General features: G+C 34.3%; 1 protein-coding gene across 4 annotated transcripts in view; it reads right to left on the bottom strand.

Moving 5' to 3' along the window:
- NCK1 (NCK adaptor protein 1) overlaps positions 1 to 17,877 on the bottom strand; it is a 68,087-nt gene that overhangs the window by 6,060 nt on the left and 44,150 nt on the right. For 3 of the 4 annotated variants that reach the window (XM_031440671.2, XM_031440725.2, XM_010975511.2), the window contains one exon: positions 13,388 to 13,630. In XM_031440671.2, coding sequence (XP_031296531.1) covers positions 13,388 to 13,613 — 226 coding nt within the window. In that variant the 5' untranslated portion in view covers positions 13,614 to 13,630. Of the gene's footprint in view, positions 1 to 11,034; positions 11,247 to 13,387; positions 13,631 to 17,877 lie in introns of those variants that run through there. The other variant, XM_031440788.2, reaches the window with a different exon arrangement.

The raw sequence follows: 17,877 nt of genomic DNA, 5'->3' as shown, positions 1-17,877 counted from the left end.
CAACCCAGAATAAGAAGCAACAATAAACCATAGGTACAAGATAGAATCTGATGCTGAAAGAAAAAACTGCCAATCAAGAATTCTACATCCAGCAAAACGTCCTTTAAAACTGAAGTCAAGACACTCTCAGATAAACAAAAACAGACGGAGTTTGTCACACTATACATGTGATACCAAAAAAAAAAAAAAAAAAAAAAAGCTAAAGAGAGTCCTCCAGGTTGAAATGAAAGGACATTACACAGTAACTTGAAGTCATATGAAGAACAGTAGTAAAGGTAACTACATTTGTAAATATAAAAGTGAGTAGTATTGTATTTTTAGCTTTTAAGTCCTCTTTCATTCCTATATGATTGAAGATGCAAATGAGCAGATTGTTGCATACTATTGAAGCTAAGTTTGTATTAATTCAAACTTGACTGTAAAAGTTAAGATGTTAATTGTAATCCACAGGATAATCACTAAAGAAAAACTAAATACATACTAAAAGAAATTAGAAGGGAACAAAATATACATCATTAAAAAATCAATTATAAAAGGCAGTAATAATAGAAAGGAGGAGAAAAAAGGTATAAGACATAAAAAAACAAACAGCAAAATAGCAAAAGGCATTCTTTATCAGTAATTTCTTTAAATGTTGGATTAAAAGGCAAAGATTGGCAGAATGAATTAAAAACTACAATTCAATTCTATGCTATCTGTAAGACACTCAACTCAACTTTAGATTTAAAGATGCAGACAGGTTTGAAAGTGAAAGGATAAAAAAAAAGATATTCCATGAAAACGGTAACCAAAAGAGAGCAGATTTTAAGACAAAAGCTGTTGCAGGAGACAAAGAAGGACATTGTATGTTGAGGAAAAAAATAAATCTATCAAGAAGATATAACAATATAAATACATACACACCTAACAACAGAACCCGAAGACATATAATAAAGCAAAAAATGACAGAATTAAAAGCAGAAATTGACAGTTCTACAAGAGAGTTGGAACCAAACCCCTGCAGGTACCGAGGAACAAATGTACTATCCAAAGGAATGGTAATCAAAGTACCAACACCCCTTTTTTGCAGAAATGTAAAAATTTGATCATAAAATTCACATGGAATTGCAAGGGACCCCAAATAGCCAGAACAATCTTGAAAATGGAAAACAAAGTTAGAGGACTCACACTTGTCCAATTTCAAAACTTACTACAAAGCCACAGTAATCAAACCGAAAAGACAGTCTACGGATGGGAGAAAATATCTGCAAACAATGCAAATGACAAGGGCTTAATTTCCAGAATATACAAACAGCTCATACAACTCAATAACAACAACAACAAAAAAAACACCCAATCAAAATACAGGCAGAAGACCTACATAGACATTTCTCCAATGAAGACATACAGATGGCCAATAGGTACATGAAAAATGCTCAATATCACTAATTATCAGAGAAATGCAAATCAAAACTACAACGAGGTATCACCTCACACCAGTCAGAATGGCCATCATTAAAAAGTCCACAAACGATAAATGCTGGAGAGGATGTGGAAATAAGGGAACCCTCCTACACTGTCGGTGGGAATGTAGTTTGGTACAGCCATACAGAAAACAGTATGGAAATTCCTTAAAAAACTAAAAATAAGACCTTTTCCATTTCCATTCTTTTTTTGCTTAGTTTTTCACCTTCAAGAGATGACATGGATTTTTTTCCGGTTAACTGTATTCATGTTTCTTAACTGTTTTGCAATACTTTCTTACTTCAATATTTCTGACCCCTCTTGAGGATTTACATGCACAACAAACTAATTTGGGAAAAGAAGGTGTTTAGGACTTGGTTCTGTAGTCGGTTCTCCACAAAATTTGAAAGTGAGGGAAATAATATTACCCTCTTAGAGTTAAATTGTAAAATTGATAAAGATATACAAGCTACTGAATCTGTACATCACCTTGGGTAGTACAGCCATTTTAACAATGTTGATTCTTCCAATCAAAGAACATGGATTCTAAAAATAGAGTTATCATATGATCCAGCAATCCCACTTCTGGGCATATTTCCAGATAAAACCTAACTCAAAAAGATACATGCACCCCAATGTTCATAGCAACACTATTTACAATAGCCAAGACATGGAAGCAACCTAAATGCCCACTGACAGATGAATGGATAAAGAGGATGTGGTGACACACACACAGTGGAATACTACTCAGCCATAAAAATGAAATAATGTAGTAACACAGTTGGACCTAGAGATTATCATATTAAGTGAAGTCAAACAAAGACAAATACCATATATCACTTATACATGGAATCTGAAAAAAAAAAAAGACACAAATGAACTTATTTACAAAACAGAAACAGACTCAAAGATACAGAAAACAAACTTATGGTTACCGGGAGGAAAACAGGTGAAGAACGTTAAATTGGAAGTTCGGGATTTGCAGATACTAGTTATTTTCTACTATATAGAAAATAGATAAATGAGGTCCTACTGTATAACACAAGGAACTATATTCAATCTTGTAAAAACCTATAATGAAAAATAATATGAAAAGAAATATATATATAAATAACTGAATCACTATGCTGTATACCAGAAACTAACACAACATTGTAAATCCACTATACTTCAATTAAACATAAAAAAAATTTTTTTAAAGCCACAGTAATCAAAACAGTGTGGTACTGGCATAAAAGGAGACACAAACAGACCAATGGAATAGAATTGAGAGTCCTGAAATAAACCCATACACCTATGGTCAACTAACATTTGACTTTCACCATGACAAGGGTGCCAAGACCATTTAGTGGGGGAAAGAATAGTCTCTTCAACAAATGGTGCTGGGACAACTGGATATCCACATGCAAAAGAATGAAGTTGGATTCCAACTTCATACCATGTACAAATATTAACTCAAAATGGATAAATGACCCAAATATAAGAGTTAAAACTTTAAAACTCTCAGAAGAAAACACAGGGAAAAGTCTTTGTGACCTTGGATTTAGCAATGGATTCTTACACTAGACACCAAAAACACAAGTAACCAAAAAAAAAAAAAAAAAAAGATAAACTGTAGTTTATTAAAATAAAAAACACTTGTGCAAAGGACACTATCAAGAAAGTGAAAAGACAACCTACAGAGTTAGAAAATAATATCTGAAAGTTGTAATTCTGATAAGGGTCTATATCCACAATATATAAAGATCTCTTAGAACCCAACAACAAAAAGAAAAACAACCTGTCTCAAAAATGGGCAAAGGACTTGAATAAATAATTATCCAAGGAAGATACACAAATACCCCAAAAAGCACATGAAAAGATGTTCAACATCATTAGTCATTAGGGAAATGCAAATCGAAACCACAATGAAATATCACTTCACATCCTACTAGGATGGCTATAATAAAACCAAAACAAACCAAACCAAAAAAAAAAAAAAAAAGTGTTGGTGGGAAATAGAGAAACAGGAACCCCTCTTACACTACTGGTCAAAATGTAAAACGATGTGGGAAACAGTTGATGGTTCCTCAAAATAATAAACACAGAACTACCATAATTTCACTCCTAGGTATACACCCAAAAGAAGTGAAAATAAGTATTCAAACAAATACTTGTATACAACTGTTCATAGTCTCGCTATTCACAATAACCAAAAGAAAGAAACAACCCAAATATCCATCAACAAATGAAGGGATAAGCAAAATGTGGTATATCCATGTAATGCAATGTTATTCAGCCATAGAAGGGATGAAGTAGTGATATATACTACAACATGGATGAACCTCGAAACAGTATGCTAAGTGAAAGAAACCTGACACAAAAGGTCACATGTTGTATGATTCCATTTATATGAAATAATATAATAGAATAGGTAAATCAATACAGACAGAAAGCAGATCAGTGGTTGCCAGGGGCTGAAGGAGAGGAGTAATGGGAGTGACTCTTTAATGGGAACGGGGTTTCCTTTTGAGGTGATGAAAATGGTTTGGAATTACATGTGATGGCTGCACAACACTGTTAATGAACCAAATACCACTGAGCTGTACTCTTTAAAATAGTTAACTTCATAACTTTTACCTCATAAAAATTATTTTCTTAGAAGATTCCCACATCAAATCCTTAAAGTCATTTGTCCTTTCTGCCAACACTTTCCATTTCCACTTTTCATGTGCTAGTTCAGGGCTATGTTGTTGTGCTTAAGCCTTCACTACCCTGTAACTAGTTTTTTGTTTGTTTGTTTTTAACTAATCCAATCTGTTCCACTTCAACCCATCAACCACAACAAGAAGTTAATCTTCTTATATTATAGCTACAATCACATGACCCTATTGCTCAAAGGCCAAGAGTGGTTCTCCTGCCTGTCAAATTAAGAGAAATACTCTGCCTAGGATCTACAGCAGTCTTCAGGATGTCCTCAAGCCTTCCTTTCCAGGCTTATAGACTACTGAAAACAGCACAGACCTTGAATTAGCCTTTGGGTTCAAATCCCAGGTATGCTACTTATTAACTGTGGAGCTATTTCACTTTTCTGAGTCCAGAAATGGAAGAAACAGCACAAGAGTTTTGTAAGAACTGAATAAAATAAAGCATAGCACACAGAGTAAATGTTAAATAAAAGCATCTTTCTATAATGCCCTGCACAGAAACTGCTCTACATTTAATAAAAATGGGCCACTTAAACCCCCTGAATTAGATGTTTCCACCTTCATGACTTAAGTTTACCTTGTTTGCTAATTTCTTCCCAAAACTTTATTAAAACTTTTGTCTCTCAAAAATCTACCCACTCAAGAAGTGTGGGTTTTTATTATTTTAACAACTTTATTATTTTATTCACCTTCCTGCTTCGTGTTTCTCAACATCCTTCATTTCTCACCGTCACCCCCAATGACATGTAAGCTCTCCTTTTTTAAGCATCCCAGCACCTTATACTTCTGAGGTACTTGTATGTTAGAATTTCCTGTGTTTGCCTTTTAAGCCCATCTACTAGAGTGTAAGCTTCCAGAGAAGCATTTCAATGTCTCACTCATTTTTTGCATTTCCTAGACTATTTAGAACTGTATACACAGCTGATGCTGAATAAATGTTTGTTAACTTGATTAAACTGAATACTGGTATAAGCAAATATAAAATTTTAAACCTGAAAATAAAGGCTAGTTCCAAAATGTTTTCCTTTTGATTCTGAAAAAATATAATGTCTAAGATGAATTATATACCTTGTCCAAAAAAGAGAATAAAAAGAGTTTTTAGACAGACCCAACTACTAAAGTCCCAAGTGAGAAAACACCAGAACAACCTATTTTGATCTTTGAGGCCAGAAACAGTTCAGAGAAAGAACATAAGCTTAGAATACTTGTTTTCTACGCAACACAAAGCCCTCTGTGATCTCTCCTGTGAGTATGACTTCATACTTGTTCAACTAATGCTACAGCTATACAAGCTCCTCAGTTACAAAAAACCTCTTACAAAAAATGCTCTTTCAAGGCTCTGAGACTTGGCACATGATGTTTTTTGCCTAAAACACTTCCCATTCTCATTCTTCAAGACTCAGTCAAAATGTCTTCTCACTGAAGATTTCTCTCTCTCTCCAAAGTCGATGTACTCCTCCTTCGTACCACTACTTTTCTCTGTAAGTATTTTTACTGTAACGATCAACACTATGTGTATTTCTTCCTGGAAATTAAAAACCATGTTTTTAACCACCTCTTTAACTCTCTCCAGTGCCTGGCCCACATAGAGTGTTGCTGTTTATCATGTGAGTGACTAACAAATACAACATGATTGACAGTTTGTTTTATCCCTGCTGACAGATCTCTGGGAAGGACCTATTTGTTGCCCTTCCACTGCTAAAAAACGGTCTTTCAAATCTCAGGTTATCAGTGAGAGAATAGATGTAACAATACTTTATTAGTATCTATTAATTTCTCAATTATGTTACAATCAGCAACAATTAGATCACTCTACAACCAGAAGGCTCCCTCAGATCAATGTATTATCTTTTCTAAATTCCTCCCAACTTCACAGTTAGTTCATCACTATCCTCCTAATCTCAATTAGTCCTCTTTGCATCAAATATTCCCAGTCCATTGCTTATCTGACTCTTAAGCCTTTCCCTACTCTATAGTCATAATGTGTGCACTAGGAAAATTCTAACAAAAGAGACCCTAAGTTTAACTTTCAGTTCTGCTACTGAATTGGTTAATCTGACCTTGGTCAAGTTATTTAATCTTCTTCAAACTCCAGTTTCCTTGTTTGTAAAATGGTGGTGTGTAGCAAGTACCTATCTCCGAAAATATTTGTAAAGAATTTTTTAAAGTTTATAGGAAAAACACTCAGCACACAGCAGGTACTCAACCAATGATGGTTATTATTTTCCTACCTCCTAGTGCTTCTGGCATTTACTTTTTCAAGAATACATAAACCTTTATTATACCAATAAATAGCTGGACCAGCCAGGGTTGGGAGGGAAATACTCAAGTCTAAGCACTGAGGATGTGCACTTTTATCATTAGCTTTGTTTAAAAACCCAAAAGCGTAGGTATAGCTTTCAATCTTCTCCTCATTCCAATCCACTAGTCTTACTTCTCTCTCTTCCTATAGCATTGTTCTCTTAACCAAAACAATGTATTATTAATTATTCAGAAGTTTTTAAGAATCTGGTTAAGCACTGTGAATACTCCTTCTTCACACGATAGTTGTCCTCTTCCTAAGGCAAATCTTTGTACCCTTTAACTATTCTTTATTAACCTGGTTTCCAAATCCTTTGATAAACTTGATGTCAGTATTTGGAAGCATCTGAGTTTCTCAATACCATTGTTAAACTATATCAATAGTCTTGTCATGTTTTATTTAGCCAGCACACACATAAGGGAACAACTGCATCCCTTCATCTGAGCACCTCATAGATCTGAATCAATGCCATCATACAATGCGTTGAGATTTTTTTTTTAGCACCTACATCTTTACAGCAGCTCTTACTCAGTCTTCTAATCATGTAAACCATGTCAGGATAGATCCTCAGCAATTTTTTCAACTCCTTTTTAAAACTTAATGTAGAATTTTACATTAATGTCTGCCTCTATTCATCTTATTTACTTCTCAGTTTTTAGCTTTCAAATTCTTTCTGAACCCACTGTAGTAGTTATGCTTTGATCAGCAGGCCTTCTTTACCTTAAGCATGTTATTTTCCCTCCATCTAAATCACAGAGTAAATAAATGTTCAGTAGAATGAGGCCTAAGAAAGTATTACTGATTCTTACTAATTCTTTAGAGAACTATAATTCTGTTCTTATGTTCCTATTTCTTCAAAACCAGTTTCTCCTTTATGGATTTTCCCCTGATTTCTATGACACATGTAAGACTGATCATTTGTTTAGCAGGACTACAAGAGTTTCAGAGTCAGAAGGGACTTTCCAGGATCATCTAGTTTTGCCCAACTCTCCTCTTTCTCACAAACTGAGGAAAGATTAGTTATATACTCTTGGTCACATGGCTAATAAGTGGTATATCTAAGAGCAGAACTAAGGAATTCTAAATACAAATATATGATGTTCTTTCCATTGTAGGTTTTTTACTTGGATTTTTGTATTTTTATCTATTTACTTTTATGAAAAACTATTGTTTTTTAAAATTATTCTCTGCTTTATCTAAAACAATGCACCCTTTTTGTTCTCAAGGGTAGTCTGGCTACCACTAAAGGAGCACAGATATCATTTCATTCACTTTTCAAGTCCATTAAGGGAAAAGGTGGGTGAATAGCCTATTTCTAATAAGCTACAAAGCTAAATAAATACAAATTTTGGCTTGCTGCAGGCAGTGAGGAAAGGAATATTTTGGTCACAAATCTCACATCCTGACCCCTCAAGTCTACAAATGTATAAGTTAAGAATAATTTTCAACTTTCTAAGACTCAATAGAGAGAACAGTAATTTTATATTGTATTGATGGTATATATTAAATCACTGTATCAACGATCAATATATTCTTTTTATACCACTTCCAGTTGATTACAATCAAACTTAGATATGAAATCCACTGTATCATTGATAATCAATAATAACCACCATCTACCTCCCCATCAGAATGGAAGTTCTGTGAGAGTCAGTGTTAGTTTTTCATTCTGTAAGTTTTGTCTGGCTTGCAGTAGGTAGGCTCTCAATAAAAATGTTGATAAACAAATGAATGAAAAAATAGGCTCTTCAAAAGAAAAACTAACCCCCAAAAATGAATTTAAAATTTTAACAACTCCTCAGAAAGTAAACAAAAAAGATATGTTCCAGAAGGATTCACTTGGCCACCAAAGTTAACCAAAGAAACAAACGAGTCTGAGGGGCTTCAGCATGGTGGAACAGAAAGATGCAGAGCTCACCCTCTCCCACAAATACATCAAAAATACAATTGTTCTGTGGAACAATTCTCACAGAATACCTACTGAACTGTGGCAGAAGATCTTACAGAAGTGGAGCTATAAGAAAAATTTCCATGTAACCAGGTAAGACAAAAAAAATAAATAAATAATAATTGGGACAGGACCTGCACTATGGGGAGGGAGCAGTGAAACAGTGCCCTCATCCTGGGAAGTCGTTCACCAGTGGGGAGGTCAGCCAGGAGAGAAGGGGAGCTTCAGAGGCTCAGAGAGCACAGTAGCTGCTTTGCAGCAGACAGAACAAAGAGAAACCGGCACCGAGGGTCCAGGCAGTCCCCAGCCCAGGATGCAGGGCTGCTGGTGTGTGCTACAACTGGGTGCTGAAGCTTGAGCTTCAGAGGACAGATCTGGGAAGAGGACTGGGTTGGCTGTGTGGAGACAGTCGGAGGGGGCTGGAGCGTGGTATGGGCTGAGGCTGTGAGTGTGCATAAAGAAGCCTGGGTCCACCATAAAAAACACCACTGTTGGTGTGTACAAAGGGAGGGGCAGGACCCTGCCATAGCAGTGTCCTCATTGGCTTGCTCTGTAAGTGCAGTCACTGGTGGGCTTCCCCCAGCTGAAATCTGAGCCCATTTCCAGGGGCTGTGTGACATCGGAAATTGGGCTGAAATATGAGCCGGGTCCCGGGCAGCTCTGACTGATTTGTACCACAAATGCCTTTGTATACACAGCACTGAGGGACATCCTGAGTAGAATACTGGTGCAATGGCTGGGGTAGATCCAGCGTTAACACATGCCTGCACACCCAGAGCAGGGGATGGGGTCTGGGCTGACCCTGTAGCCCACAGTGGATCCAGGAGCGTGACTACACACAACTACAGTGGGTCCTAGTGCCTGACTTCAACAGACCTGCCCTGGTAATTTTGTGAGCACGGCAGCTGAAGGATACCAGGGTCTACACAGACATTTCGCCAATGAAGATATATAGATGGCAAATAGCCACATGAAAAAAATGCTCAATATTGCTAATTATCAGGAAAACTGTAAATCAAAACTACAATGAGGTTATCATCTCACATCGGTCAGAATGGTCATCATTAAAAAGTCCACAAACAATAAATGTTGGAAAGGGTGTGGAGAAAAAGGAACCCTCCTACAGTGTTGGTCAGAATGTAATTTGGTGCAGCCACCATAGAAAAAAGTATGGAGATTCCTTTAAAAAGTAAAAGTAGACTTACCATGTGATACAGCAACCCCATTCCTGGGCATATATGAAGAGAAAACTCCAATTCGAAAAGATACATGTACCCTAATGTTTATAGCAACACTATTTACAATGGCCAAGACATGGAAGCAACCTAAGTGTCCATCGACGGATGATTTGATAAAGAAGTTGTGGTATACATATACCAAGGAATACTACTCAGTCATAAAAAAGAGTGAAATAATGCCATTTGCAGCAACATGGATGGAACTAGAGATTATCATACTAAGTGAAGTCAGACAAAGAAAGACAGATATATCACTTATATGTCTTTAAAAATGACACAAATGAACATATTTACAAAACAGAAACAGATGTAAAAACATAGAAAACAAATTTATGGGAAAGTAGGGGAAGGGATAAATTAAGAGTTTGGGACTAGAAGATACAAACTACTATATACAGAACAGATAAACAACAAGGTCCCAAGCATAACAAAGGAAACTATACTCAATAGCTTTTAAGTACAATGAAAAAGAATATGCTGTACACCAGAAACTAACACATCGTAAATCAACTATACTTCAATTTTTTAAAAAACAGTCTTAATCTCAATATTTTTAAAAAAGAGTCTCAATTCCAACATTCCTTTTCAATAAAGTGCTTGCTCCCTTTACATTCTGCCCTTTCCTGGACATCTCTCGACAAGTTACTCTGCTTCCTTAGACTCCTTATGCAGAATTCCTGTGCACAATTTCTCTGCTCATTTTTCTAGAACCACTGAGCAATTGTTCAAGGAGACCAAATCAATTTCACTGTCATATGAGCATAAAAAGCCCATCAGTATATACACAGATTAGACTCTTATTAGTAATAGTCTTACTTTATGACCCAAACTCAAAACCAATCCAAGAATTCACTATTTTTTTTCAGTATTTTCATATTTTTTGTATGTAGTTTGCGCTCACAACTCATTTCAAAATGCCAAATCTCACATTTACCAAAATAGCAATTTCTTGCAATCTGATATTAAGTCAAAGCATTCTCTTTACTGGTGCTTTTATTAAACATTATCTTGTACAATGGTCCCCTGAAATCTAAGTAAAAAGCACTAAAAACAGTATCATGTGACTTCAAATATTGAAGGTGAAGGAATCTGCTCACTTTATCTTTTTTCTCATATTTTTAAAGTTTACAATTTAATTCACTTCAAATACCTATGTTAAGTTCAAAGAACTAATTGCAACAAGCTCGATTATTTATATCCTCTTCTTATTTGTAACTTAAACACCGATACAAAAACATTTTTAAACTATTTTACTTATCAAGTCAAAGCTATTACTATTTGATGTATCACCAATCACTTAGCTTGTTTCATAAACAACATAAAGCACCAGTCTTTATAAATCCACCATGTTCTCTCCATATAGTTTTCCTTTAAATTCATAAAGGTGAAATAGATTTAATAAACAGATTAACTTACTGAAAAAATCTTTAAAGACGTTTAGCCAATCCATTCTGAAAAAAAATCCCGTGTTCTCTTTTGTCAGTTTGTTAACTCAGCTCAGGATAATTCGCAATGAATTTCCTGGTTCTGCAACACTGAAACTCCCCACACCCAATCCATGTGACTTGGCCCACACCCAGGCAATAGAAAGTTTTCCTGAGGCTTCTCTCTTTTCAAAACATTTTTGCCGTGAACTCTAACAGAACCTATAAAACAAGTATATCATGACGGCCACAAATATGACCTTATTATTCAGACTTATTTTGAAAGAAGCTTTTAAGTATATATATTTTTTTCAATAGTTGAAAATATAGTCATGTATTCATTCTTCCCTTTGTTTTCTCCTTTTCTTTCTTAATCTTCAAATAATGTCTCCACCAGCACAATCACTGTGGAAAAAATCCATTAATTATATGGAACAATTAAGTTACGAAAATGGGATTAAGAAATTCTGAGAAAGGAGACAAGAGTGTCTGATGCAAAAGATGGATTTATACCAGTATACAGGTTAACCATATACACCACTACCTTAAAACAGAATGTTTCCAAGTACCCTGGAAAACAGCAATAACTGTAATATAGTAATAAAACTAACAAAGCCTAGGACTTAAATAGATATAGTCTAGCTAAAATCATCTCAGTAATATCAGAAAATAGTACAGAAGGTTTCCCAGGAGTATTGACAAATCATAAAAATTGTATCTCATTAGGCTTTTAAAATTTATATGCAGTCATATCTAAAACTGGGATTTTTTTCCTCTTTGCTCTATGATATTAGTTTTTCACTATCTTTTGTTAATTACTGTCATATCTGCTTTAGTCCCAGGACATCACTATCTTTTTAAAAAGGAACATGATAGTTTATCTAGGTGTGGCCCTAGCCCTTTCTGTACCTTCATCACTATGAGACATATTTTCTTGGTAGAAGTTATCTTAATTTTCCCCAACACCTCTAATTAACATGCATTAAATAAATGTCTAGTATATACAAAATCAGAAGTATTCCTGATTCCAACTTTGGCTCTTCAGCTATTCAAGGACAATTTCTTTCTGACTGTCTTCCATTTCATAAGTGTACTGTTTTCCATTTAAAAACTAGTATTAAAACCTAATAATAGTGGCCTTATTTTAAAACCTTAAAATCTCAGAAAAGGTAGTCCTAGTTAAAGCAGTTAAGTATAATGGTGAAAATTTAGATTAATAACTCCATTTATTAAATTACTTTTAGAATACTAGAAATGTTTTTTAGCTCAGAAATTGATATTCCATATTTTATATCTTACTTTGAATAGTACTGTGTTTTAGTTTTTACTGTTTACAATGGGTAAAGACATAGAAGAACTGTCTTCTATTACTGGTAATTGAAAGAACATTCTAGTACAGAATAACAATACCTCTGAATAAGAAATAAAAACTAATATAAAGCAGTTAATAATATTTTATATTTGTCAATCATGCCACATTACTCCCAAACTATCTTTTTGCAAGGAGAAATTCTACCTTTTCTCCTACATATATACAAAGAACTATTAAGTAACAGCATGCTTGCCCAAATACCTGAGGGAAATTCTGTCCCTCCCAATTCCTTCCTGTTAGCCAAGGAGAATTTAAAAAAGAAAAAAGGCTAGCCCTCATCTGTGCATATTTCCTTCCTATCACAGCAGCTTGGCCAAGCCCAGTGTAAAGTAGGTTCCCTTATCTCTGGCCCTAATAGAGGGCCAGGAAAAACGAACAAAATTTAAAGTTAAGGGAATAAAGAAGAGGAAAAATGAGAAAATAAAAAAAGAGATCAGCTTTGTAGATGCTAGTCTATAGTAATGTTCCACAATTTAAAACTCTTCTGTCAAATATAAGAATAAAATGATGGTTTATTTTAAAAGCAAAGTTCAAAATGTAAGCCATTAGAGTAAAACAGAGCAATGTATCATGTAAAATAAACTATCTTAAGGACAAGGAGGATACTCTTCATCTCACTCATTTATTCCCATCTCAATTCAATGCAGAATCTGCCTGAACTCCAACAGGCACTCATGGTTCCAGGAGCCCCTGTCAGAAGAGCAGAATCATTTCCACTATCAGCATCACTCTGGCTTGACTCTTGAACTCTGGCCAGACCCACCAACTAGATTTACAGAAACTGACCTTCACTAGTCTCCTGACTTGAACACGTGCTATGAGCCAAACTTATCTTGCCTAGCTGAAATCCCAGCCCTAGCCTTTTCTAGTCAATTCTGCCCACTCCTGCCAAAATTCTGTACAAAGAACCAAGCTCTACCATCCATTTTTGAAAAAGCATTGTTGTTCTTGTTTTAATACAAAAATAACTTACCTAAGGTATCTTTTAGGTTTTTTACAATAGATGCTTTTCGGGCACTGTTTTTCCTTTCCACATAGTTAGAAGGCACAAAACCCGTTTTATTCATGGAATTTCGAACTCGCCACCAGGACTTAGAATCATCCAGAAGCCATAATCTCTCATTCTTCTTGATATCCAGCTCTTGTTCTTGTTGGGCCACATAATCAAATTTGGCTACTACCACCACTTCTTCTGCCATTTTCAGCAGCTTCTGCACTGTAAGCACATAGAAAACATTTCATATAAGGTTTAACTAGTAGTAGTCTACACACTTTCCAAAAGAGACACATCTAAGAACACTGAAAGACTGAAAATAAAAACATGAAAAAAACTAAAATACCAGGCATATGCTAATCAATACAAAATTGGTGGAGTTAATATTAACACACAAAAGGACTGTAAGGCAAAACTATTACTAGTAACAAAGAAATTCGCATATCATGATACAAGGTTTTTATTCAATATATATATATTATAACAGCTAAACTTACATGTACCTATTAATGTAGCTCCAAAATAAATCGACAGAACCACCAAGAAAAATTAGCAAATCCCTTGTCTTCAGAGGACAACTTTTAACATACTTATCTCAGTAATAAATCAAGGAGACAAAAAATTAGTAAAGCTAAAGAAAAACTGACATCATAACCATTAAGTCTGATGTAATAAACATATACAAGTATTACTTCCAAACAGAAGAATACAAACAGAACACATACAAAAGTTGACCAAATGCTAGCACATAAAAGAGTCTCTTACATTTTTCACTTGGTATCCTACAACCACATTCTGATAATCATAACAAAAAGATAGTTTTAAACCTTATATATTTAGAAACTTCTAAAAACTCATGAGCCAAAGATGAAATCATAATAGAATTTTGAAAATACTTGTAAGTAAAATAATAAAATGACTACAGCATTGTGGGATGCAGCAAAAGAGTGTATAAAAGGAGACTCTTAGTTCTAAACAGTTACCTCAAAAAAATAAGAAAAGCTAAATAAAAGTAATGAACAGATTATCTGTCTTCAGTTAGAAAAGTTGAAGAATATAAAGTAGATAAAAGGAAATAATACAAATAAAAGCAGAATTTAATGAAACAGAAAACAAAGATATAGAAGAAAGGCTCAACAAAAGGTAGTTCTTTGTCATGACTAAAAAAAACAGGCATAGTTCTGGAATGACTGATGAATGAAAAAAAAGGAAAAAGCACATCCAAACACCAGGAATAAAAAGGGAATTATAATTACAGATGCTACAGACACTCCAAAGACATAGCAATATTAAAAACTTTATCAATAAATCTGAGAATAAGTAAAATGTACAAATTTATAGAAAATTAAAATAACAAAAGTAATAAAACTGAATCAGTCATTAAGAAATCTTCCCATAATGAAAACACCAGGGCCAGATGGTTTTACAGGCAAGTTCTACTAAAATTCAAGGAACAAATAATTCCAATTTAAACAAACACTTTAAGAACAAAGAAAGGAAATGCTAAAAGCCTAACTCACTCCTGAACCTAGATTAGCTCTCTGCTTTCTTCAGAGAGATTATTTTACATAAATAGCTACCCCTGGTTCAGCAAACAAATAAAATCAGCTTCTGGTTTTGGATAATGAATAGCATTCTGCTTTCTTAACAATGAAGCAAATTCTTCAATGTACTCAGAGAAATGCATTTAATCTAGAATTCAAAAACCCCTAGCATTCAAGTGTAGATACTGTATCTACAAGGTAGATACTTTTGGGAGGAGGGGGCAAATTGCAAGGCCTCAAAACCTACCACATAGTCTTCTAAAGGAATGACTCAAGTATGTACAGCAACAAAATTAATAACGCTTAAAAAAAAGAGGATGCTCTGGTATTCAAGTATTGACAAACAGAGAAAAACCAGAAAAATTAATTTGTATTCCTGCAACTTTTCTGTTTGAAATTACTTCCAAATAAAAAGTTACAACTCAAGTCTAACTAGCTTCAAATGTGTATTTTGGTTAATGAAAGCCTTCCCTACATAGTAGAATCATTTATGGAGCTTTTATAAAAATACAGGAGCTTAGGCCTCTACTTCAGAGCTTCTCATCAGGAATTAGTATTTTTAGGAATTAGTAATTCACTCAGGAATTAGTTTTTTCAAAAGCCACCCAGCCTAGCAAGACAAAACTTTTAGACAATAAACACTCTACTGCAAACACTACAGAAAAACTGGCCCCACCCATACGAAAAAAACCTAAGAAAGAAACCTGGACTTCTCCCCTTAAGAGGCTATATGGGGCACTCCAACAGCCCTGCCTGGTGATGTAAGTAAAGACCAACTAAGAATCCAGAACTTTCATTACCCATCAGCCAGACAGAAAATCAGCAAGGATGTAAAGGAAACCAATAACACATTCAACCAACAGGATCTAGCCAACATTTATAGAATATTCCACTGTACAATAGCAAAATATACAAGCTTTTCAAGTGCTCATGGAATAAATACCAAGAAAGACCATATCCCGAGCCATAAAATAGATCTCAACAAATTTAAAATAACTGGTCATATAATGTGTTCTCTGACTACAATAGAATAAAACTAGAAATCAATAACAGAAAGATAACAGAAAAACCTCCAAATATTTGGAATATACTTCTAAATAATCCATGGGTCAAAAAAGTCTCAAGAAAAATCAAATATAACACTGAAGTGAAAATAAAAATTAACCTATCAAAATTTGTGTGACACAGATCAATCTGCAAAAATCAATTGTATTTCTATATACTAGCAATGAACATATAGACAACAAAATTAAAAGCAATACCACTGAATAATAAAAGGAAAAAAATGAAATTAGTGTGACTCTAACAAAACATTAATATGACTATATGTTGAAAACTACAAATGCAGATGAAAGAAATCAAAGATCTAAATAAAAGTGTTTAGGAATAGAAGATTCAACACAGTAAGGATGTGAATTGTTTCTAACTAGATATATGGGTGATATAATTCTTATTAAATTCCAGCAAAATTTTTTGTATATATAGGCATTGTTATTCTGTAATTTTTACGGAAAGGTAGAATAACTAGAATAGCTATAACAATTTTCAAAAGTTACAATAAAGTAGGGAAAAACTTACTATGTAGCTACAGTTAAGTCAAGGTTGTACATATTTGCAAAGAGATAGACACATATATTAATATAACAAAGGAAAAAAACCTAGAAATAGACCTACACAAATATGCCCAACTGAATTTTTAACGAAGGTGAAAAAAGTAATTCAATGAAGGAAGAACAAATATTGCAAAGGCTAATGGACACCAATAGACAAAACAAAACAATGTGCACTGACCTAACCTCACACCTTATACAAATTCAAAATGGATGACAACCTTAAATGTAAAACTATGAAACCTGTAGAAAAATATCTGCAAGAAAATCTTCAGGCTACAGAGCTAGGTAAAGAGTTCTTAGGCTTGACACTGAAAGCAAAATCCATAAAAGGAAAAACTCAACAGCAGAAAAACAACTCCAATTAGAAAACAAACAAAAGACAAAGAGACATTAACTAAAGAAGATATATAAATGGCAAACAACCATATGAAAAGATGTTCATCATCACTAGCTAAGAAAATGTAAATTAAAACCACATTGAGACATCACTACACACCTATCAGAACAGTTACAATAAAAGAGTGACAATATCAAATGCTGGCAAGGATATGCTGAAACTGAATCACTCATATATTGCTGATGAGAATTTTAAATGGTACAAATACCCTGGAAAACAGCTTGGCAATTTCTTGTAAAACTAAACATGCATCTGCAATACAACTGACCAATTGTACTCCTGGGCATTTATCCCAGAAAAATGAAGACTTACAATCATACAAAAACTTTTACATGACTGTTTGTAGCAACTTTAGCTGTAATTGCCAAAAACTGTAAACCACCCAGATGTCCTTCAACAGGTGAATGTTTAAACAAACTGTGGTATATCCATGCCATGGAATAATACTCAGCAATAAAAAGGAAAAAAATGACTGATATGTGCAATAACCTGGATGATGTATCTCCAGGGAATTATGCTGAATGGGGGGGGGGGGAGGTCAATCCCAAAGGTTAAACACTATGTGAGTCCATTTATCTGACATTCTTGAAATGACAAAATTATCTGGGCTTATGGATGGGGTGGGAGGGTGAAAGAAGTGGATGTGTTTATATAAGGACAGCATGAGGGATTCTTCTGTTAATGGAAATGTTCTGCAGCTTGATTATCAATATTAATATCCTGTCTGTTACACTATACTATTCTTTTGCCAGATGTTACCATTGGAAGAAACTGGGTATAGAATACACTGGATCTCAAAGTCTTAAGATTTCTTGTAATTGCATATGAATCTATAATTATCTCAAAATTAAAAGTTTAACTGAAATAAAACAGACTGATTAAAGATAAAAGCAAAACAAAAAATAAAATATAGAA

Source organism: Camelus dromedarius, chromosome 2 (genome assembly GCF_036321535.1).
Source record: "Camelus dromedarius isolate mCamDro1 chromosome 2, mCamDro1.pat, whole genome shotgun sequence".
NCBI lineage: Eukaryota > Metazoa > Chordata > Mammalia > Artiodactyla > Camelidae > Camelus > Camelus dromedarius.
The sequence above is the reverse complement of the archived record's forward strand: the minus strand, read 5'-3'. Positions and strand labels throughout refer to the sequence as shown.